At 43.1% G+C, this 24,547-nt stretch overlaps 1 protein-coding gene and 1 long non-coding RNA gene across 9 annotated transcripts in view; one reads left to right on the forward strand and one right to left on the reverse strand.

The window, feature by feature from the left end:
• Nucleotides 1-538: 538 nt before the first annotated feature.
• LOC149749977 (uncharacterized) lies at nucleotides 539-8,589 on the reverse strand. The gene is made up of 2 exons (XR_016391951.1): nucleotides 7,913-8,589; nucleotides 539-2,761 (listed from the first exon to the last, which is right to left on the reverse strand). It is a non-coding gene; the product is annotated as an uncharacterized LOC149749977 (long non-coding RNA).
• ENTREP2 (endosomal transmembrane epsin interactor 2) overlaps nucleotides 7,302-24,547 on the forward strand; it is a 366,320-nt gene continuing 349,074 nt past the window's right edge. For all 8 annotated transcript variants that reach the window (XR_004024713.2, XR_016391949.1, XR_016391950.1 and 5 more), the window contains exon 1: nucleotides 7,302-7,757. Coding sequence is in view for 4 of the 8 variants with exons in the window: in XM_030763982.2 (XP_030619842.1) it covers nucleotides 7,539-7,757 (219 nt within the window). In the remaining 4 variants the exon portion in view is untranslated. The remainder of the gene's footprint in view (nucleotides 7,758-24,547) is intronic.

Here is a 24,547-nt window from a genome sequence, read left to right on the forward strand (position 1 = left end):
TTTACTCAGCATGATGTCCTCAAGGTTCCGGAGATAGTAGTACAGATATCTCTCTGAGTCCCTGCTTTCAATTCTTTGTGGTATATACTTACAAGTGGGTTTGCTGGGTATAGTAATTTTATGTTTAATTTTCTTCAGGCACTTCCATACTGTTTTCCACAGTGGCTGCACCATTTGACATTCCCATCAGCAGCACACAAGGGTTTCAATTTCTCCATATTCTCAATGACACTTGGCTATTTTCTGTTTGTTTTGTTTTGGTTAATAGCCATCCTAATGGATGCCAAGTGGTATTACATTGTGGTTTTGATTTGCATTTCTCTAATTAGTGGTGTTGAACATCTTTTCATGTGATTATTGGCCACTTACATATTTTCTTTGGAGAAATGTCTATTTCGGATATTTGTCAATTTAAAAATTGGGTTGTTTGTCTTTTTGTTTTTGAGTTGTGGGAGTTATTTATACATTCTGGATATTAAATCTTTATCAGCTATATAATTTGCAAATATTTCCTCCCATTCTATAGTTTGTCTACTGCTTTCTTTTTTTTTTTTTTTTTTTGGCTGTGTTGTGTCTTCATTGCTGTGCATGGGCTTCCTCTAGTTGCAGTGAGCGGGGGCTACTCTTTGTTGCAGTGTGCAGGCTTCTCATTGCAGTGGCTTCTCTTGTTGCGGAGCATGGGCTCTAGGCATGCGGGCTTCAGTAGTTGTGGCACGTGGGCTCAGTAGTTGTGGCTTGTGGGCTCTAGAGTGCAGGCTCAGTACTTGTGGAGCATGGGCTTAGTTGCTCCGTGGCATGTGGGATCTTCCCAGACCAGGGATCGAACCTGGGTCCCCTGCATTGACAGGCAGGTTCTTAACCACTGCACCACCAGGGAAGTCCCTTTGCTTTCTTGATAGTATTCTTTGATGAACAAAAATTTTTAATTTTGATGAAGTACAATTTATCTAGGTTTTCTTTAGTTGCTCATGGTTTTGGTGTCATAGCTAAGAATCCACAGTCATATCCAAGATCATGAATATTTATACCTATTTTTTCTTCTAAGAGCTTTACGGTTTCCACTCTTATATTTAGGTCTTTGATCCATTTTGAGTTAATTTTCATACATGGTGTGAGGTTGGGGTCCAACTTCCTTCTTTTGCCTATGATAATCCAGTTGTCTCAGCTCCATCTGTTGAAGAGACTATTCTTTCTCCATTGAATGGCAGCCTTGTCAAAACTCGACTGGTGTTCAATGGATGGATTTATTTCTGGACCCTCAATTCTATTCTAATGGTCTGTCTATCCTTATGCCTCTACCACGCTGCTTTGATTACTGTAGCTTTATAGTAAGTTTTGAAATCCAGAAGTGTGAGTCTTCCAACTCTATTCTTCTTTTTCAAGACTGTTTGGCTATTTGGGGCCCACTGCAATTCCAGAAGAATTTGAGGATTAGCTTTTCCATTTCTGCAAAAAAAAAATCTAAGTTTTGACAGGGATTACATTGAATCTGTAGAGTGTTTTGGGTATTGATGTCTTGATATTAAGTCCTCCTATCCATGAACATGGTGTCTTTCCATTTATTTAGGTCTTCTTTAATTTCTTTCAGCAATGTTCTATAATTTTCGGTATACAAATCTTTCACCTCCTTGGGTAAATTTATTCCCAGGTATGTTATTCTTTTACATGTATTGTAAATGGAATTGCTTTATTAATGTTCTCCTCAGGTTGTTTTTTGCTGGTATATAAACAAATGACTAACTTCTGTGCGTTGATCTTGTATCCTGCAACTTGGCTGAATTTATCACCTCTAGTAGCTTTCTTGTGGATTCTTTGAGGATTTTCTATAAATATAGGATAATATCATCTGTGAACAGAGACAATTTTAGTTCTTCCTTTCCAGTTTGTATGCCTCTTCTTTCTTTTTCTTGTCTGATTGCTCTAGTCAGAATTTCTAGTATAATGTTGAATAGCAGTGGTGAATATGAACACCCTTATCTCATTCCTGATTTTGTGGAAAAGCTGTCAGTCTTTCACCCTGAGTATGATGCTAGGTGTGGGTTTTTCATAAATGTCCTTTATCATACTGAAGAAGTTAAAGGAAAATGACTCTTTAAAATGTTATTTTTAGAAATAATTTGAGGCCTAGGGTGATGTTATTTTGGTGTTATTTTTCTCCAGAGATGATTTTCAGTTGCTTTTGTCAACTCCTAGAGGCTTCAGCAATGCAGAATTACTTTAATCCAAATTTCGAGTTTGGGATTTCTGGGCACCTGCAACCAGAGAGAAGGCTGGCTTACTCCCTTAATCCCCAGGCACAGCCATCTGGGGGCCCATCACAAAGCAGGGGACTGGCTTCCTGGGTTCCCACCCTTGGAGGGACCTGGACTCAAAACTCATCTTTCTAACCCTGTGTGGTTGCCAGAGCCAGAATGCAAGTGCTCAGGGCAGAAGCTGTCCAAGTGCTGCATAACTCTCTGGATTCCTCCTAGATCTTGGCCTGGTATTCTCTCATTATCCCCATAATTCTTTGATGCTTTAAAAAAACATATTTAAAAAATATTTCATTTGGCTTCTTAGTTGTCTTCAGCAGGAGAATTCGCTAGCCTGCTGTTCCTGGAAGAGGAGTTCTCTGCTGATTATTACTTTTCCAGAGGTAGGGATTGTGAGATCCAAGTACAAATTTCTTCTGTCTTATAGGAGACTCAAAGGGACAAGTTCATTTCTCATCCATTTATGGAGAGGTATATGGTGAAAAGAGCAGGAATCTGGAACAAGGGGCCTGTAAGGGAGGAATCAGAATTACTTATCTCCCCTTCGTGCAAGAAGGCGTGAGGCTTGCCTTTCACAAAAAGCTCAGCCACCTTCTTTGCTTAAGAACAATGGTCTCACAATACTACAAAGCTACAGTAATCAAAACAGCATGGTATTGGCACAAAAACAGAAATATGGATCAATGGAACAGAAAGGAGAGCCCAGAAATAAACCCACACACCTAGGGACAATTTATCTTCGACAAAGGAGGCAAGAATATACAATGGGGAAAAGACAGTCTCTTCAGCAAGTGGTGCTGGGAAAATTGGACAGCTGCATGTAAATCAATGAAGTTAGAATGCTCCCCTACACTGTACACAAAAATAAACTCAAAATGGTTTAAAGATTTAAACATAAGACAAGATACCAGAAAACTCCTAGAAGAGAACATAGGCAAAACAGTCTCTGACATAAATGTTTTCTTAGGTCAGTCTCCCAAGGCAATAGAAATAAAAGCAAAAATAAACAAATGGGACCCAGTCAAATTTATAAGCTTTTGCAGAGCAAAGGAAACCATAAACAAAATAAAGAGACAACCTACGGACTGGGAGAAAATATTTGCAAATGATACGACCAATAAGGGCTTAATTTCCAAAATATACAAACAGCTCATATACAATTCAATAGTAAAAAACCAAACAACCCAATCGACAAATGGGCAGAAGACCTAAACAGATATTTCTCCAAAGAGGACATACAGATGGCCAACAGGCACATGAAAAGCTGCTTCCCACTAATCATCACTAATTATTGGCGAAATACAAATCAAAACTACAATGAGGCACCACCTCACACTGGACAGAATGGCCATCATTAAAAAGTCTACAAACAGGGCTTCCCTGGTGGCACAGTGGTTGAGAGTCCGCCTGCCGATGTGGGGGACATGGGTTTGTGCCCCGGTCCAGGAAGATCCCACATGCCGCGGAGCAGCTGGGCCCGTGACCCATTGCCGCTGAGCCTGTGCGTCTGGAGCCTGTTGCTCTGCAGTGGGAGAGGCCACAACAGTGAGAGGCCTGCGTACCACCAAAAAAAAAAAGTCTACAAATAATAAATGCTGGAGAGGGTGTGGAGAAAAGGGAGCCCTCCTACACTGTTGGTGGGTGCCACTATGGAAAATGGTATGGAGGTTCCTCAAAAAACTAAAAAGAGAGCTACCATATGATCCTGTAATCCCACTCCTGGGCAAATACCCAGACAAAACTACAATTCGAAAAGATACGTGCAGCCCGATGTTCATAGCAGCACTGTTTACAATAGCCAAGACATGGAAACAACCTAAATGTCCATTGACAGATGAATGGATAAAGAAGATGTGGTGTGTATATATATATATATATATATATATATATATACACACACATATATACACATACATATATATATATAAAATGGAATATTACTCAGCCATTAAAAAGGATAAAATAATGCCATTTGCAGCAACATGGATGGACCTAGAGATTATCATACTAAGAGAAGTAAGTCAGGAAGAGAAAGACAAATACCATGTAATATCACTTACACGTGGAATCTAAAATACCACACAAATCAACATATCTATGAAACAGAAACAGACTCACAGACATAGAGAACAGACTTGTGGTTGCCAAGGGGAAGGGGGGTGGGGGAGGGATGAATTGGGAGTTTGGGATTAGCAGATGCAAACTATTATATATAGAATGGATAAATAACAAGGTCCCACTATATAGCACAGGGAACTATATTCAATATCCTGTGATAAACAATAATGGAAAAGAATATGAAAAAGAATATATATGTATATATATATAACTGAGTCACTTTGCTGTACAACAAAAATTAACACAACATTGTAAATCAACTATATTTCAATAAAAGTTTTTAAAAAAGAACAACGGTCTATTAGTCTAATCTGATTTAGGGAGAAGAAAAAGTTGCTATAAGGTGGTTCCAGTAGTCTCCAGGAATCTCCCATAACACTAGGACATGTATTACTACAACCTTTCACAAGAGAAAAGCACTGGGGAGCAAAGAGGGTCAAGGAGTTGCCAGCTCCTACCCTCTCTATTTTTCTCCTCCCCTTTCCCCTCCTCCCTCCTTCCTTTCTTTATGATTCACTTCTAGGAAATTGACTCACCTTAATTATTTATTGCATTTAATACGACAGAATTTTAAGATTTTCTAAAATACAGAATTGATTTTTAAAAGAGCAAAGTAATTTAAATTTCTAGATCAGTCTCTCCCTCAGCCCCCAAATCAAATTTCACCAAGGAGGTAGATCCCTACCCTAACCCACCTACACCAAAATCCCCTGCTGCGCTGCCTGGAGCTTTTTCCATGTCATTTATAAATAGAAGGAATTGATTCACATATATTTTGGAAGCACATCTAATACGTAAATGGGAGTTCACTGGAGGTTTCCAACACTTGGTCACTCTTCCCATGGTGTGTCAACTGGCGGCCCCCTATATTTTTAGTCCATGTTTAATTCACCACTGACACCTGCCATACAGCCTCAAATCCATCCAATTCTCCACCTTAATCCAGAACACTGTCACCTCTTGCCTCCATGACAGCAACAGCATCTCATCTCTCTACATTCCCTTGGGGATCCCTTAATCCATTTTCTATACTGTGGTCAGAAAGCTCTTTCCAAAGCTCCTTATCATCTGTTTTTTGGCACCGTGTAGAATTCTCCGTAACACTGAACCCATTTGCAATTGGCCTTGGAGCAATTATCCATATGCTGCTGGTCTCCCCACTACACTGAAAGGTCTCTGAGTACAGGAAGCTGGTCTGCTTCTGCTCTTCCTTACATCCTCAGTGTCTGGTACACGGTGGGTGTTTAACATATTTTTAAAAATACTACATAATGTCAATAAACTCTATGTAACTTGCTTATTTGGTATGCTTGTCATCTGTTTCTCACCTTGCCCCTGGAAGGCAGGGGGGGGTTGGCTGTTCTGTTCACCCATGTTCTCTGACAGCCTAAAAGGGGGCCCAGTGCTTAGAGGGCCCTTTGTGATCTTTTTTTGGAGGAATGAATAAATGAATGAATGAGTGAGTTGACTACAGTGAGAACCTAGCTTCCTGGCAGTCCAGGATCTTGTTTGGTATAATTCCAAGCCCTTAAAAAGTGCTGGCCTGCACATTTCTAGATAGAGAATGTCTCCAGGAAATTTGAATTTGTACTCCAGTGCTCAGAACCATGCCAGTCAGAGGCTCAGTCCTGTTACAGGTAAGAACTGCAGGAGGAGTAGCTTTGGCCACAGGCCAGCGTTCTGAGGTCAGCCACTTCACCTGTGGAATTCCCACACCTGTTCATCCTTGGGCCATCCCTTTGAATTGGAAAATAAATCCCATCCCTGTTAAGGTGTTGATTGATAAAGGCTTGAGCTACTGCCCCTTCAAGAGGAATTTGCATTTTAACAGAGGCTCATCAGCCCCAAAGGAATCAGTATCTCTTCTAAAGATGTAATTTTCCAGCACAGCAACTGAAATATTTTGGGGTGAGACGCTGCAGTGTCGCCGATCCAGATGAACAGGCGGACTCACTCAGTCCCGCCTTGAGGCTGTGTAAGACTGACCCACCATTTCCCACTATTATTACTGTGAACGTTGCCTCTTTGTGTCTAACCTCCTTAGGTCGCCTGACACTCGTGGGCCTCTCATGTCAACACAAGCCTTTTCAACACTGGCAGTCTTAAAGTGGTCACATCAACAGGGCCACAAGGTGAATTGTGACAAAACTTCCAAGCTTTCTTGGCACCCTAAGGAAGCCAACAGTCAGGTGTTTAAAACCTAATACGGGCAAAAGGGAGTAGAGACGATTTCGTAGGTCCTTCATGATACTGTTCATTTAAATTCGTTTTGCGCAATTTGTTTTCAGCCCCAACTTTTTACTTGTATCAAAAGCCCTGCAAATGGAAGGTGGGCAAGAGACATCAAGAGACATCCGTTCGTGAGCTGAGAATATTCTAAATGCCGAGCCCTCCAGGGCCGAGTTCTCAGTGGTGCCTTGAGAAATTCTGGAACTGCAGAAATTCTGGATCTTGGAATTCCGCATTCGAGAGCGGCTCCTGCTCGCCACACCTGGGACGGAGCGCTCGGAATTCACATCCTCCCGACCCTCGCCCCGCCACGTGCGCCCCTCCGGCGCCCCGGGCCTGCCCCAGGCTAGGCGGCGGCTCGCCCCCTGTGGCGCGGCCGGGCCGCGGGCCCGGCTCCCAGGTCCCTTACCCGCCGCTGGCCCGGGGCTCCGCCTGCCGCCCTCGCCCTTGAAGCGCCCGCGATCCCCACTCCCCTCCGCGGCGAGGGGCGCGAGCGCCGAGGCCCAGCCGCTGTGGACCACACCTGCGCCAGCCCGTTCCCGCCCCGCTCGGTCCCGCCTGGAGCTCCGGGCCCGGGCCCGGCCCCGGCCCCGGCCCCGCGCGCGGCGGCGGGGCTCGCGCCCGGGGACAGAGGCGGCGGCGGCGGCTCGCTCCCGCGCCTGAGCCGGGGAGCGCGCCGGGCGGGCGGGAGAGGGCGCAGCGCGGCGCGGCCGGCGGGCGGCCCTGCTGAGCGGCGGCGGCGGCATGGGCGCGGGCACCGGCGGGGGCTGCGGGTGCCCGGCTCCCCGCCCGGCCCGGCCCGCTCCCAGCGCGCTGCCGTCGCAGCCCCAGCGGCTCGCGGGGAGGCCAACCCCGCAGCTGAAGCAACTTGCCTCGGACCCTCGGTGAGGAGGGGCGGCGCGCGGGGCCGGACGGGAGCAGGAGAGGCGTGCGGGCGCTATGCCTCCGGCCGGCGGTCTCCGCGCGCCGCGCCCCGCCGCGCTGCCCCGCAGCCTGTCCCGCCTGCGCGAGTGCCCGGGCCGCTCTCGCATCGTGCTGGCGCTCGGGGCCACGCAGATGGCGCTCGGATGCCTCATCGTGGCCGTCAGCTTCGCTGCGCTGGCGCTCACCACCTCGGCCCGCGTCCGCCACTCCTGCCCCTTCTGGGCCGGCTTCTCGGTGAGTGTCGGCGTCGGGCGCGCACGGGGCTACAGGCGGGGGCGAGCCCACCAACCCGCGGGCGCCAGGTTTGGGGCTCAAGCGCCCGGGCGAGCTGCCGCAGCCCGGGGTGCGGTTCAAAACTCGGGCAGGATAACTCCGGGGACCCGACTCACCGCTTGCCGCCCTGGGAGCGTGGCTTTCCCTTTCCTATCGCGCTGGTCCCGGAGTAACTTTTCTTCGAGGAAGCAGAAGCCAGGCGCCCGCGACCACCCGAGGGGCCTTCGGGTGAGGGTGGGCGGCGGGCGCGCTCCGGGGCGGGCGGCTGCACCCTGGGGCCGCCTGCTTCCCGGGGGCCGGAGACCCGCCGGGCGGGCTGGGCGGCCCTGAGCGAGGCGGGAGCAGGGGTGCGAGCCTGGTGCCGGGCCGCGGCTCCGTGCGCGGGGCCTCCGCGGCGGCTCTGGCCGGGCACTGGGGAGCAGGGCGCGTCGCGTCGGGTCGCGGGTCAGTCGAGGCGGCGGGAACCGGCCGGACCTGCTTTGGCCGCCCACCCGCTTGGCGTCCAGGACTTGGCGCGTCCCGCGTTTGGCGGGAACGGGCCGGCGAGCTCAGCGGGCGGCGGGCCTGGGCGAGCGAATGCTGGCGGCGTCGGGGGGCGTGTTTAGTGAGCTTCGTCGCCGCGAGGGTGACCGATTTTCAGGATTTTGACCCCCAAATTAGAGAATCCAGTGGCTGACAAACCTCGATAGGAGCAAAGCCACCAGGAAGTCCCATTAAAGGAAATGATTGTCTCCAAGAGTTAATTTTGGGGGGTATTTTTTGATTGAAGTTGTTTTTTCCTGTATTACTGGAGAACGGACATATGGAAACGGTCATAATCGATGCAGAGCAGATAGTCTTTATAAAGAGAGGCACTTGTTCTGCGAACTCTTGACATCTGTAACTACAATTGGTTTCTGGTGCTGGAGTACATCTTATGGGTTTAAACTGTAAACCCAGTGTGTTTAAGTTCCATCTCCAGAAATCCAAACCAAGCCTTTGTAACGAATGTTTGCTGTTTGTTGTTGAGTTTTGAAATTCAAAAATTCTGTCCAGCTTCGCTTTCTGTTGTTGTTGTTCTTTTGTAATGGCCTTTGTTCTCTGAGTCCGATGCCCGGCTGGTAAAATGAGATCTGAGCAGAACTGACTCTGTGACACCCTGATCGATACAGGTATGGTGGTTCATCCTAATGGGGGTATTAATTTTCAAAGCTTATTTCAGACCAGGGGTGAGTCTTGGAGAGCTGATTAGGCCATAGCTCGCAGTGTTCAAATCAAAGACAGGGGTTTGGAAGCAAGACTCAGAAGTCATGATTAAAACGGGCCCCTGTATAGTCTTCCTACCTCTGTAGCTCAGTTTTTAGCATGATTTAGTATGCATTGTTTCCATGTGGTCTGTCTAGTGGGCGCGAGTTTGTGTCTGCTGGAGCGGCCTACAGGTGGCAGACTGGTAAATGAGCTTTTCTTCCTGGCTTCTCCCTGGGCCTCTGCTTCTCCACCTAGTCCTAGCTATGTGGCTTTGGCACTTTCAAAGGGCATGGAAAAAGAGCTGCCTTTTAATAATAAACTTAAAAGGGAAAGCACTCGTCAAAACCGGTAGAAAAGCTGTTTATGTGAAAAATGTACATTCACTGCATTTTAGTCTAAAGAGTTAAATAAATATGTAATCCATGGATTCAGTTTGGGTGATTCATGGTTATTCCTTTCCACAGCTATAACCTATTAGTCCTAACTTCCTGCGATTCAGAATAATTCCACACGTGTCTGCTGTGTGCAGACGTGCCTCTAGGCTCTGTGGACAACAGTGAACAACATTCTCTGCTTACGTTTTAGAGGTTGTAGATTCTGCTCTCCGTCCACGTCCCGCTCCCCGCCTCTTTACACCCACTGTTTCACGTGCTAGTTTTCTTGAAACTGAATCTACCACATGCACCTTTACACTTCTTTCCAAACAGTATATACCATTTTTTACATATGACCTCTGCCCTTTGCAGACATGGTGGTTGGTTCCAGTGATGTTGGGACAGGTCTGCATGTTGGCGTGGCTTTCAGCACTAACACTGGCCCCTTGCCATGGGTGTGCCTGCCTGCCTGGACCTGGAAACCACTTTGCAAGGATAGTTTTCTTTTACGAATGGTGACTAAGATGGCCGGCTTTACACCAAAATCTGTTCTGCGTGGTTTAGGGCTGCCCTGTGTTTCCTCTGCATTTCCTGAAATAAGAGGTGTGGACTCTTTAGCACTCTCTAGGTTGCTAGGCCTTCTCTGTGGTGTGTCCATGGTGAAGAACCATTGTAAAAATAATTTTCCTTTATTGAAGAAAAAACAATACCCAAGAAAATGGCTTACGTTTATTGAGCACATACTGTGTGCCAGGCGTTAAGCTGAGTGTTTTTCGTGCTGCGATAGCACATTTTGTCTGTGGCCCCTGGCGCCCCTGCTCTTGCACAGTTCCCTGCACTTGAACTTGGACTGGACCTCTGGCTGGCCTTAGCCACTGGGATGCAGCAGAACTAAGGCTGTCTCCAGGGCTAGGCCTAAGCCCTGAGATGTCCTGGCAGCTTCTGCAGAGTCCACTGAGGTGAAGAGGGATTAAGGAACTTGCTGTATTAGTCAGGGTTCTCCAGAAAAAGAGAACCAATAAATACATATGAGCAAGCTGGAGACCCAGGCACGCTGCTGGTATAATTCAGTCCAAGTCCAAAGGCCCAGGAACTGGAGGGCCCATGGTGTAATTCCCAGCCTGGCCCCAAAGCCTGAGGACCAGGGGTGCTGATGGCCGAGGGCAGGAGCAGATGGATGTCCCAGCTCAGAGAGAGTGAATCTGCCCTTGTTATGCCTTTTTGTCCTACTCAGGCCCTCACTGGCTTGGATGAGGCCCATCTGCGTGGATAAAGGTGACCTTCTTTACTCAGCCTGCTGATTTCAGTGCTAATCTCTTCTAGAGACACCCTCTCAGACACACCCCCAAATGATGTTTTCCTGTCTATCTGGGCATCCCTTGGTCTAGTCAAGTGGATACATAAAATTAACCTTCATGCCTGACCAAGGTCACACCTGGCCAATGTCAGGTTTGCACTTTTTTTTTTTTAACATCTTTTTTCCAGTATAATTGCTTTACAGTGTTGTGTTAGTTTGTGCTGTACAACAAAGTGAATCAGCTGTCTGTATACATATATCCCCATATCCCCTCCCTCTTGCGCCTCCCTCCCACCCTCCCTACCCCACCCCTCTGGGGGTTAAAAAGCACCGAGCTGATCTCCCTGAGGTGGATGGACCTAGAGTCTGTCATACAGAGTGAAGTAAGTTGGAAAGAGAAAAACAAATACTGTATGCTAACACATATACATGGAATCTTAAAAAAAAAAAATGGTTCTGATGAACCTAGGAGCAGGACAGCAATAAAGACGCAGGTTTGCACTTAGTTGCTCTGACTTGTGAGGCCACAGTCCTAGCCATTAGACTTAATTGCCCCCCAGGCAGAAGCTGATGGGGGGTGGGGTGGTGGAATAGAGCAGGCTGTAAAGGGTCAAAGGTAGAGCCTCCACAGGGAGGACACACCTCTGTTTCTTAGGAAAAGCACAAAATATGTGTAGAAAGGTGATGATTCAAGAGCACTTTGGGGAGGCATGAAATTAGGGAAATTGAGGAAGTCTGAGGATCAGGGACAGGGCTGGGGGGTCCTTGGCAAGCTTGGAAACGGGAAGGGGCGGCAGGTCTGGCCAGGGAGCAGCTGCTGTTTCAGTGACTTGAGAACCACCTGCAAATGGTAGTCCTGTCCTGGGTCCCTGCCATCCAGTTGGAAATTAGGGGTGGGCTGACTTCCCCAGGGGATAAATGCTTGGCCCGTTTTGAGAGATGATGATCTATATGAACAGTTTAGAAGACTACCAGGGCTGTGTGTGTTATTTTAAATGATCATCGAATTCATTTTTTTTTTAAAAGTGAACCTTATATCATAGAATAGACTAAACAGGTTAGTATATGTAATAAAAAATATTAAAAATGGAATTAAAGGGGAGGGGAAGGAAATCTGCAGTGCTGCCTCTGGCACTAGTGGAGGTCTTGAGTAGGTATCCTTTGATAGACCAGCCTCATTCTTTTTCTTTGAAGTTCTCTTCATGCCCAGGACATCAGCGACAAATAAGTACCCTGTGAATTATCCACATTGCCAGTTACCCGTGTTGATAAAGACATAGCCAGACATAGCCCTTCGGAGCTGACTGTTTATGCACGTGTGTGTATGTATTTTTTTTCCTTTAAAAGCATCACTATACTCCAAAAGCAACAGATGCTTGTTGCAATAACTGAAAACACAAAAGGGTATAAAGAAAATGGCGACAGTGCCTTCTTCCATCCCAATTCTGTACCCACAGGTAACCTGCACTGATGGTGTTGTTTCATGTGACCTTTCCATACTTTCCTTTACAATCACAAAAATATTAGGATTTATGTATATGTGTGGAATATGTCTCTTTTCTTTTAAATAATCTTTACAAGAGGTCATACTACACACCTTACTCCGTGGCTTCTTTTTTTTCTTTTATTTCGTGTATAATAAATATTCCCAGCCATAATTTATTATTCTTATTATTCCCATTATTTTTAATGACTGCATAAGGGTCCATAGTATGAATTTTTATAATTTATTCAGTTCTTTTCCTGCTGAGAATACTCTGTGTCAGTTCTGTGTCTCTATAAACAATGCTGCTTATCTAGCCTTAGAGACCAGTGCTTGTTTTCTGAGCATAAATTCCCCAAAGTGGAATGGCTTGTCGGAGGGTATTCAAATTTGGAATTTCATTAGATATTGCCAGATTAATTCCACAAAAGGTTGCAGTCATCCCTGCCCACAGAAGCATGACTCCAGGGTGCCCTTTTGCCACCCTCTTACCAGCCCAGGCTGTTAGCATTCCTTAACATTTTATTCCTCTGATGAAGAAAAACATATTTCATTGTTTTCACTTGATCTGACTTTCCATGGTTATTTCTCTCATATGTTGCAGGTGTTTTCTTGCAGTTTTTCATTTCTCATGTGGCTTAATTTTTGGTGTCTTTTACCATATATAAAATTTTAAAACTTTTTATGTAGTCAAATCTGTTAGTTTTCTCTTCTGCAGTGTGAGGGCTGTTTTCTTAGTTAAGATGGTTGTCATTACAGAGGTCACACAAACGTTCCTTTACATTTCCTTCTAATGTTTTTATTTTATTTTTTACATTCAAATTTTACATCATCCAGAATTTGTTTTGCATATGGTATGAAAAAAGGGCCTAACTTTATTTGCTTGCAAAGTTCCTATGTACCTATGCTTATGTTTTGGATTCTATTCAGTTTTACTCTCTCTTCTTTTTCATTGAGATGTAATTGACACAGAATATTATACTAGTTTCAAGCGTACAACATAATGATCCGATACTTGTATGTATTGCAAAATGATCACAATAAGTCTACTTATGCAATAAGTCTACTTACATATTCATCACCATATATATCATAGTTGACAAAATTCTTTCTTCTTGGGATGAGAACTTTTAGGATTTAGTCTCTTAGCAGCTTCGAAACATGCAGTACAGGATTGTTGTTAACTATAGTCGCCATGCTGTACGTCACATCCCGTGACAACTTTACTCTCTTCATTGTTTTAGGGTCAATACCGCATACTTTTGATTAAGGCAACATCCTGGTGAGTTTTGCTATTTGGTCAGGCAGGTCCCTCCATACTGTTTTCTTTTTCAAAAGTGCCTTGGCTCTTCTTCTGTATTAACTTTAAAATATCTGTGTTTATTACTCATAAATTAGTAGTTTCCAGTAATACCCTCTTAGGATTTTTTAAAAATTTATTTATTTTATTTTTTGGCTGCATTGGGTCTCCGTTGTTGTGCACGGGCTTTCTCTAGTTGTGGCAAGCGGGGTGCACTGGCTTCTTATTGCAGTGGCTTCTCTTGTTGCGGAGCACAGGCTCTAGGAGCGTGGGCTCAGTAGTTTTGGCGCAAGGGCTCAGTAGTTGTGGCTTGCGGGCTCTACAGCGCAGGCTCAGTAGTTGTGGCTTGTGGGCTCTAGAGCGCAGGCTCAGTAGTTGTAGTGCGTGGGCTCAGTAGTTGTGGCTTGCGGGCTCTAGAGAACAGGCTTAGTAGTTGTGGCACACAGGCTTAGTTGCTCTGCGGCATGTGGGATCTTCCCGGACCAGGGCTTGAACCCGTGTCCCCTGCATTAGCAGGCGGATTCTTAACCACTGCGCCACCAGGGAAGCCCAACCCTCTTAGGATTTGGATTGCAATTGCGTTACATTGATGGATCAATTTTGGAAGTACTCACAGTTTTATCCTATGAAAACTTCCAATTCAGGAACATGGTTTGCATCTTCATTTCTTTGTCCTTTGTCTTTATACCTTTCGGAAAAATCTTCTATGGGGATGCGTTCATGGGGACAGATTTTCAGTCTCCCCTAAACTGCTTTTGAAAAGTAAACCAGTTTCTAAGATCATCCTAGAAAAAGCTGAGCGAGGACAGGTTGATGAAAGATGGGAGACGCCCACAGGTCAGGACATAGACGGTGTAGCCAGTCCACCAGCAGCAGCCGGAGCTGCAGATGAACAGCAGGGGAGGCGGGGCGTGGGTGGTGGGCAGTGAACGGGAGCTGTTGACAGGCTGTGGGAACCAAAATCACCACGAGTTACTCAAGCGGCAAAGTGGGTGGGCGCCGGAGAGGTGCTCTGGGGCTTCTGGTTGTGGGTGAGAACAGTAGCCGTGCAGGGACATGGAGCACAAGCCTGGGAGCATCCGACAAATGCACAGTGAGTCTTTTCTCCTAGAAGGTCAGAGCCTTACCCTGAGCTGAATGACTGGAAACATAAACCAAACTGAGCAGGACGGGTACACAGACGGCAAGGCAGGGGAGGTTCAGACGGTGCAGGTCGGAGGAAAGAGATCTCAGAAACTGCTCCAGCAGCAAAAGAGAAGACCCCGAGCAGAGAGTGTGGTCTTGGAAATTAAGGACTTCGCGGGTCTAGAGCTGGAGCAAAGGGCCAGGGTGGGAGTGAGCTTTATGAGGGTTCTGGATTTAACTCTGAGAAACAAATAAGTGGATACATAGAGATCTCACACTTGAGTTCTTTACAGATCCATAGAGCCCGGCTGGGAAAGCTGTCCTAGCCCACCCTCCCTTCTTTAGGAGCTTTCTCTTCTCACATCAGGAAAATCCACCTCATTCATACATGGGGAACAAAAAATGGAACATTAGGTAACTTTATGCAAAATTGATTCAAAGGAAAACGATGAAAATGAACATAATGGTGCTACAGAAAATGAGAGCACACCAGAAAAATCATAAACTAATATTTCAAGATAAGCTAAAAGAAAAAACAATTTGAAAGAGTAACATCCAGCAGAAATTTAGAAACGACAAAGGATATGGCTAGGTAACAGAAAATTATGAAATGAGAACAGATTGATGTCAGGAAAGAATTAGGAAAAAATGAATTTTAGGAAGGAAGGCTAAATTGTGTCCAGAAGGAACACAAGAGCAAATGGTTTCCATAGATAGCACAGGAGTAAAAATACAGGATGAAAAGGAGAAAAATGAAAACAATAGCCAATAAAGAAAGGGATAGAGAGTGAATTAGAAAGTATAGGAGACAGGCAAAAGAGATCTGATATATGTATATATACAATTAGAGTGTCTAAGACAGGAAGAATAAAGCAATGGAATAAAATAAATATTTAGAACTATAATGCAAGAAAACTCTCCTAATAATAAAAGACCTGAAAGTGTCTACCATGTAACTGGGCGGGGGGGGGGGGCGGGAAATCAATGCAGAATAATCAACATTGAGATATATCCCTGTAAAATAATGAATGTTAAAGATAAGGAAGAAATCCTTTGGGCATCCAGATAAAAAGTCCTAGTCATTTGTATTGTGCATTGGAATTCTCATAGCCAAATAAATTCTTTGCTAGAAAAGGTGAAGCAATATTTTATTATTATTTTTTTAAGATGTTGGGGGTAGGAGTTTATTAATTAATTAATTTAATTTTGCTGTGTTGGGTCTTTGTTTCTGTGCTAGGGCTTTCTCTAGTTGTGGCAAGCGGGGGCCACTCTTCATCGCGGTGCGCTGGCCTCTCACTATCGCGGCCTCTCTTGTTGCTGAGCACCGGCTCCAGACACGCAGGCTCAGTAGTTGTGGCTCACGGGCCTAGTTGCTCCGCGGCATGTGGGATCCTCCCAGACCAGGGCTTGAACCAGTGTCCCCTGCATTAGCAGGCAGATTCTCAACCACTGTGCCACCAGGGAAGCCCAAAGCAATATTTTAAAAAGTAAATTTTTGGGGGAAAAAGTTGAAATTTCCAACTTGTAGAAAAGTTTTAGAACAGAACTGAGCACTCCTGTGCTGTATCCCTTCAGTTAAGTTCCCTGATTGTAACCGTTTTACTGTATTTGCCCCATGGCTTGCACTTGTGTACCCTGTCTCTCTTCCTCAGTGGGGGAAAAAAAAATCCATTATCATTAGTTTTTTTCTTGACCTTTTTGGGAGCAGGCTGCAGACGTGATGCCCCATCACCCCTAATAATTTCAGAGTATATCACCGCCACTCGAGGATACTGTTCTGTATTACCAGCACAAACTTCTCCAGACTAGGAAATCAACATTGAAAGAACACTGTCACCCGATTCATAGACTCCATTGCAATTTCACCAACTGTCCAAATAGTGTTCCTTTCCCCTTTCTGGCCCAGGATCCTATCCAGGAATATGCGTGTGTCTCATTTCTCTTCGCGTTCTTCAGTCTTCCTTTGTGTTTTGTGTTTTCCATGGTCTTAAAGAGTATAAGCCTTATTATTCTATAGGATGACCCTGAACCTGGGTCCATCCGGTTTATCCTCGTGGCCACTTTTGGGTTATGCGTTCTTGGAAATGAATGAAAAGCAGAATTGAGATGCAAGATGTTCTTTCAATTCCTTCTGTCTTCCGTATTCTCTGATGAGCAGTCCATGGTAATTTAAATTGTTGTTCCCATGTGAGTTGACTGACTTTTTCTCCTTTCATCTCCATTCTGCTATTAAACTCACCCAGTGAATTTTTTACTTTGGTTATTCTGTTTTTCAGTTTTAAAACTTTCCATGGGTTTCCTTTCATATCAACTTGTTTTTTTTTCCTTTTAGTTTTTGTAGCTTTTCATTCATTCCCAAAACGTTCGCTCTTACTTACTGGAACATTTTTTATCTTCACTGCTTTAAAGTCTTTGATCATTCCAAGATCTATCAATGATTGTGTTTTCCCCTGGGAGTTGACAGTCCTAATTCTTTGTAGGCTGAGTAACTTTGGATTATATCCTGGACATTTTGAATATTATGTTGTGAGTCTCTGTACATTGTTTAAATGCAATTAAGAATGTTACTATTTTTTATGACACAAATGAACTTATCTATGAAATAGACTCACAGACATAGAGGACAGACTTGTGGTTGCCAAGGGAGAGGGGGTGGGGGAGGGATGGAGTGGGAGTTTGGGATTAGCAGATGCAAACTATTATATATAGAATAGATAAACAACAAGGTCATACTGTATAGCACAGGGAACTATATTCAATATCCTGTGATAAACCATAATGGAAAAGAATCTGAAAAAGAATATATATTTATATATGTATAACTGAATCACTTTGCTGTACAGTAGAAATTAACACAACATTGTAAATCAACTATATTTCAATAAAATTTTTAAAAAAAGAATGTTGCTATTTTTGTGTTAACAGGCTATCCATTCTCTCCGATTTAGACCATGTGGATTGTCATTCTGATGTCAGTCCAGTTTTCAAAGTCTTTGTAGCATTTTTCAGCCTGTCCTGCACATACAACGCCCAGTGGCCAGTCTGGTTCTGGGATGGTGATCTATCCTGTAGTTCTGTATAGCACAGGGAACTCTACTCAATATTCTGTAATGGCCTATGTGGGAAAAGAATCTAGAAAAGAGTGGATATATGTCTATGTATAACTGATTCACTTTGCGGTACACCTGAAACTAACACAACACTGTAAATCAACTCTACTCCAATAAAAATTAAAAAAACAAGAAAGGATTCTGTTTAGGGTCGTGTCTTTACCTCAGGGATGAGCCCACTAGTTCATAAACAAATTTCAGGGATCACCTCCTGCAGTTCCTCCCTCTGTGATCTTCCTGATGTTTTCTGTTTCCCTTGGGCTTCTCTTATCCAGTCCTCCAAGAATGCTAGGGCTTTTTTTTTTTTTTTTCAACTAAATATTAAGTTTATTTAAAAAGATTTTTTTTTAGGAGTAATGCGTGACTTTTTTTTTTATTGGGGTATAGTTGTTTTACAATGTTGTGTTAGCTCCTGCTGTACAGCGAAGTGGAGTTCCCTGTGCTATACAGCAGCTTCTCATTAGTTATCTATTTTATACGTATTAGTGTATATATGTCAATCCCAATCTCCCAATTCATCCCACCCCCTCCTTTCCCCTCTTGGTGTCCATACATTTGTTCTCTACATCTGTGTCTCTTTCTGCCTTGCAAACGGGTTCACCTGTATGATTTTTCTAGATTCCACATAGATGCGTTAATATACGATATTTGTTTTTCTCTTTCTGACTTACTTCACTCTGACAGTCTCTAGGTCCATCCGCATCTCTACAAATGACCCAATTTCGTTCCTTTTTATGGCTGAGTAATATTCCATTGTATATATGTTCCACATCTTCTTTATCCATTAGTCTGTCGATGGGCATTTAGGTGCTTCCATATCCTGGCTGTTGTAAACAGTGCTGCAATGAACATTGGGGTGCATGTGTCTTTTTGATTAATGGTTTTCTCAGGGTATAGCTCAGGAGTGGGATTGCTGGGTCATATGGTAATTCTATTTTTAGTTTTTTAAGGAACTGTTTCGGTCTTCCATTTTTTGATTGGGTTGTTTGTTTTTTTGTTATTGAGCTGCATGAGCTGTTTTTATATTTTGGAGATTAACCCTTTGTTGATTCATTTGCAAATATTTTCTCCCATTCTGAGGGTTGTATTTTTGTCTTGTTTATGGTTTTCTTTGCTGTGCAAAAGCTTTTAAGTTTCATTAGGTCCCTTTTGTAAGACCGGACACTATAAAACTTAGAGGAAAACATAGGAAGAACACTCTTTGACGTAAATCACAGCAAGATATTTTTTGACCCACATCCTAGAATAATGGAAATAAAAATAAAAATAAACAAAAGAATGCTAGGGCTTTACCTTGTCTTGCTTAGGGGCCGTGCAGTGGGGGGGCAGAGCGAGAGAACCAGCAACAAGGCTTCGTCCCGCCCTCTTGGGACCAAGCCCCTCCTCTGGAGCAGGCAAAGGGGAAGGGCCTTCTGTGCGTTGCCAGCTCCTGTTTCTGCTGTGGTGTTGCTTGGGTGCTGGGGTGTGAGAGTGCTGCAGAGAGAAGAGAGAGAAACCCAGAAGCAAAAACACTGGGGATTTGCTCACTCTCTTTGGGCATTAGGGAGCCGATTTCCAAATCCTTGAGCCAGAGCTCGGGGGCTTCTCCCAGGCCCTGTCTGTCTGCCCGCATGCTCAATTGTGGGTTTTGGGCTGTGTTGCATTTTGGCTGGGGGATGCATGCTCAAGAGGGAGCATTGACAGCCCTCTGCCACTGTGGTAGTAACTGGAGTTCCATCGCTCTCCACCCATCTGCCTGCTGTTTTGCTCTGAGTTTCCCAGTGGTCTATTCTCTGCATCCCATCAGGTCCACGGCTGCAATCAGTGGGAGACACAGGGTGGTGTGTGCTTCCTCCACCTGGGATAAAACCTCAGTGCTTTTAATCTGCTTCCTTTGTGAGCCAAGCATCCTGTCTTCAGAGAATTGTCCTTTAAATATAAAGGCCAGAGACATAGAGTTTTGTTTCATTAAATTTAATTTTTTATTTTGTATTGGAGTAGAGTTGATTTACAATGTTGTGTGAGTTTCAGATGTACAACAAAGTGATTCAGTTATACATATACATGTATCCATTCTTTTTCAGATTCTTCAAGTGAAGTCAGAGAAAGACAAATATCATGATATCACTTCTAGGAATCAAAAAAATGATACAAATGAACTTATTTACAAAGCAGAAACAGAGAGAGAGTTATGAATTTGCAAGAACTCTGGGACTGTTCCCCCTAGTGAGCCCTTTCATAGTTGTTTACTAGAGAGTGAGCTTCAGAAAACTGTTCAATGATGGTGAAGCTTTTCATAAGGTCTAGTGCTGAACAATGACTAGGTTTCACTGTAGAATTAAAACTCAAAGATAGCAATAAGGGAGGCAGACTAATGCATAGCATTAGACGTTTGGGTTATGTGGAACCATACAGCTAGAAAAATAAATGGAAGGAGATGAGGGAGAAGTAGAATCAGCTCCTTAATTGGCACATTGGGGTGAGCTAGGATGGAAAAATGTCTCTGGAAACTGACAAAGCAAGAATTGGAAGGTTAAGTTTATTGAAGACCATACAGATTAACAGCAGATTGAATACTGGTGACTAAAATGGATGCTTTAGGAAGAGCAGGTGGCGGGGGTGGGGGTGGGGAGACGGGGGGCGGGGGGAGATGAAGAAGCAATTACTAGCTAATTACATTATTGCTCATAGGAGGGAGGTAATAATATCTAAAAGTGGAGGGTGCTAAGGGAGTTATATAAGGTAGTAATATAAAAGGAGCAACTAGAACCAAATCCTTCCTACGTACCTACAGAAACACAGAGAGAGAAGCAAGTAGACTGCAGCCCACGGACAAAAAGACTGAGTTTGTGCGTCAGTGTTTTAAATATAAGGTTAAAAGCCTGCAAAGCTGATGCCACACGTACAGACGGTACTAACGTTATATAAATGGGCTTAATTCACCTAGTTTAAAAAGTTTTTCAGGTTGACTTAACAAAGCAAGATCTGGAGATAGAGTTAAAATGAAGAGATTTAGAAAGGCTAAAAATAAAAGGACTGGAAAAGATATACTGGGCAAATTCAAATAAAAAGAAAGCAGGCCTCTCTCTCTCTCTCTTTTTAAATTGAAGTGTAGCTGACTTACAGTGTTGTGTTAATTTCTGCTGTACAGCAAAGTGATTCAGTTTTATACATATACACATTCTTTTTCATTTTGGTTTATTACAGAATATTGAATATAGTTTCCTGTGCTATATATACAGTAGGACCTTGTTGTTTATCCATCCTATGTATAGTAGTTTGCATCTGCTAACCCCAAACTCCCAATCCTTCCCTCCCCTATCCCCCTCCCCGTTGGCAACCACAGGTCTGTTCTCTGTGTCTCAGGCCTCACTCTTGGTATCAGGCAAGGTAGGATTCATATATTCTTGCTTATTCGTGATACAGTGTAATGTTGTATCTTTGTAGTTTGCTTCAGTGATTAACATTTTTAATATGAATGTTAAATATTTGAGCAGGTGAAGTGTTCTAACCCTGCTGTACCTTTCTTGTCAAATGTGCTCCAAGCTTTTGTGGTGTTTGTTTGTGTTGTCTTTGAAATTTCCCCTTCTCCAGGACTTACTGCTCCTATACAGAGAAACTGTTGACTTTTCTCTCTTATTTTGAAATTATTTATTCTACTTTTTAAAGTAAATGTCTTGTGCTTTCCATTTCTACATCCATATCATCTATAAATAATTGTTTCTTTATATTCAGTGTTTTCATATCTCAGTATTTGTCATATGCTGCTTACTCCTTTCCTTATTGCATTAATCGGAATCTTCCGTTTTAATGGTACTGTGAAAGGAAGCATTCATGTCTTGCTCTTGAATTTACTGGGAAAAGCTTTAGTTTCGTTCCTTTTATTTCTTATTAGGTAGGTAATTTTGATGACTTAAATTTTGGTGTAATTTCAAACTTGGAGAAAAGTTGCAAAAAAGTACAAAGAATGCCATATATCCTTAACCCAGATTCACCAATTATTAACATTTTGCCCCTTTCATTTTGTCGTTTCCAGACCCCCAAGCCCCCTGAACAATCAATAGGTCGACTGATTGGTACCTCCATCTACATATATTTTCTGAATCACTGGAGAGTACGTTGCATGCCCCTTTGCCCCTAAATACTCCAGTGTATATTTCCTAAATAGGCATTACATAAACATGAAGCCACCATAAAAGTGAGGAAATTAACATCGATACAACACTATCCACAGTCCATATTCAAATTTTGCCAGTTGTCCCCAGAATGTTCTTTATAAATATTTCCCTCACCTGCTCTCTAGTCCAGTATTCAAATTAGGAATGTAAAAGTCGACCTTACGTAGTTTCCTGTTTAGAATTCTTACAAGGAATGACTGCTGAAACTTTCAGGTGTCATCTATTTATGTAATCTCTTGGTTTTTCTCTTTCAGTAATTGACGTACTGAAGGATGTTGATTGATTTCCTAATGTTGAATTATCCTTGGCTTTCTGGAATCATCCTTATCACTTATTCTTTTAACATATTGTTAGAATCCATGTGCTGTAATATTAAGATGTTTGCTTCCATAGCCACATACAAAATTGGTCTGGAGTTTGTGCGTTCACACATGTACACAAGCATACACTATCTTTATTAAACCTTGTTATATTGTGCTGGCTTTGTAACATAAATTGGTGAGCTCTCCGTATTTTTCTGCGGACTAGCATAGGAAAGATTTGTTCTAAGTTAGACAGCTCAGGGAATTTAGGCCATTCCCATTTATTAAGATGTGTGATAGATTTAGTCATTCCTTTTGACTTTATTATTATACTTTACTGTTTTCTGTTTTCTTTTTGCTGGATTGATAAAATTAATTTTAAAAAATGTATTTTTAAAATTGTGGTAAAATACACATAACATAAAATTTATGATTTTAACCATTTTAAGCGTACAGGTCTGTGGCATTAAGAGCATTGATACGATTGTGCAACCGTCACCACCATCCTCTCCAGAACTTTTGTAAAACTGAACCTCTGTCCCCATTCACACTGACTCCTCATTTCCCCACCTCCAGCCCCTGGCAGCCACCTTTCTACTTCCTGTCTGTGTGAATTTGGCGATTTCAGGCAACTCGCGTAATGGAATCATACAGTTGTATTTCCTTTGTGATTGGCTTATTTCACTTTGCAAAATATGTTCAAGATTCATCCATGTGGTAGCACGCATCAGGATTTTCTTCCTTTTGAAGGCTGAATAATATTCCATTGTATGGATAGACCATATTTTGTTTTTCCATTCTTCTGTTGATGGACACTTCGGTTGCTTCCACCTTTTGGCTTATTGTGAATAATGCTGCTATGAGCACGGGTGTACACATATCTCTTTTCAAGCTGCTTTTTAAAAAATTTTTTTATTGGAGTATAGTTGATTTACAATGATGTGTTAGTTTCAGGTATACAGCAAAGTGCATCAGTTATACATATACATATATATGCACTCTTTTTTTTTTTAGATTCTTTTCCCATATAGGCCATTACAGTGTATTGAGTAGAGTTCCCTGTGCTATACAGCAGGTTCTTATTACCTATTTTATATATAGTAGTGTGTATATGTCAATCCCAATCTCCTAATTTATCCTTCCCCTCCTTATCCCCTGGTAACCATAAGTTTGTTTTCTACATCCGTGGCTTTGCTTCTGTTTTGTAAGTAAGTTCATTTGTACCCTTTTTTTAGATTCCACATATAAGCGATATTGTATATTTTGCCTTTCTGTGTCTGACTCACTTCACTTAGTATGATAATCTCTAGGTCCATCCATGTTGCTGCAAATGGCATTATTTTATTCTTTTTTATGGCTGAGTGATATTCCATTATATATATGTACCACATCTTCTTTATCCTTTCCTCTGGTGATGGACATATAGGTGGCTTCCGTGTCCTAGCTACTGTAAAGAGTGCTGCAATGACCATTGGGGTGCGTGTATCTTTTCAAATTATAGTTTCCTCTGGGTATATGTGCAGGAGTGGGATTGCTGGATCATATGGTAATTCTATTTTTAGTTTTTTTAAGAAACCTCCATACTGTTCTCCGTCGTGGCTGTAGCAGTTTACATTCCCACCAACAGTGCAAGAGTGTTCCCTTTTCTCCACACCCTCTCCAGCATTTGTTATTTGTAGACTTTTTAATGATGGCCATTCTGAGTGGTGTGAGGTGGTACCTCATTGTGGTTTTGATTTTTATTTCTCTAATAATTAGTGATGTTGAGCATCTTTTCATGTGCTTTCTGGCCATCTGTATGTCTTCTTTGAAGAAATATTTAGATCTTCTGCCCATTTTGATTTTTATTCCATTCCCCAAACCCCTTCTCCTGTGCGTCTCCATTCTCCTAATAGTTAGTTATATTTTCATCTTTGACAATCGATTGAAATCTGAATTTCCTGTTAGCACACCCAATTGAATGATAGATATCATTGCTAGCCTTCTCCTTCAAGCCAAATGGTTTCTTTGTAATTTCTCATCCCTTAGTTTGGCCACCCCCTCACCTCCTATCCTGCATACCCCACAGGATGTAACCTTTGGAACTTTTCTGTGTCCCTGATTCATTCTGAAAGATGAGTTCAAAAGAAAACAGACTTTGAACATTATATAGTCTACATAATTTGAGTATGTGAGGGAGAACTTTTTTTTGCTTCAGATTTCAGTCTTTTATTGGATAAGCTTGAATTTGAATCTTGAAAAGTTCAAAAAGTAGTGTATCCTAGGATCTTATTGCAGAGTCAGGAAAATATAATAAAGCTGGTGATGGGTTCTTAAGACGACTCTGTATTATTTCCATATTTGTTGATGAGTTCAAACCACATGCGAGCACTTTGC

This window comes from Delphinapterus leucas, chromosome 2, assembly GCF_059928025.1.
Source record: "Delphinapterus leucas isolate spDelLeu-1000000601 "Yukka" chromosome 2, BTC_Dleu_Yukka2, whole genome shotgun sequence".
Lineage (NCBI taxonomy): Eukaryota > Metazoa > Chordata > Mammalia > Artiodactyla > Monodontidae > Delphinapterus > Delphinapterus leucas.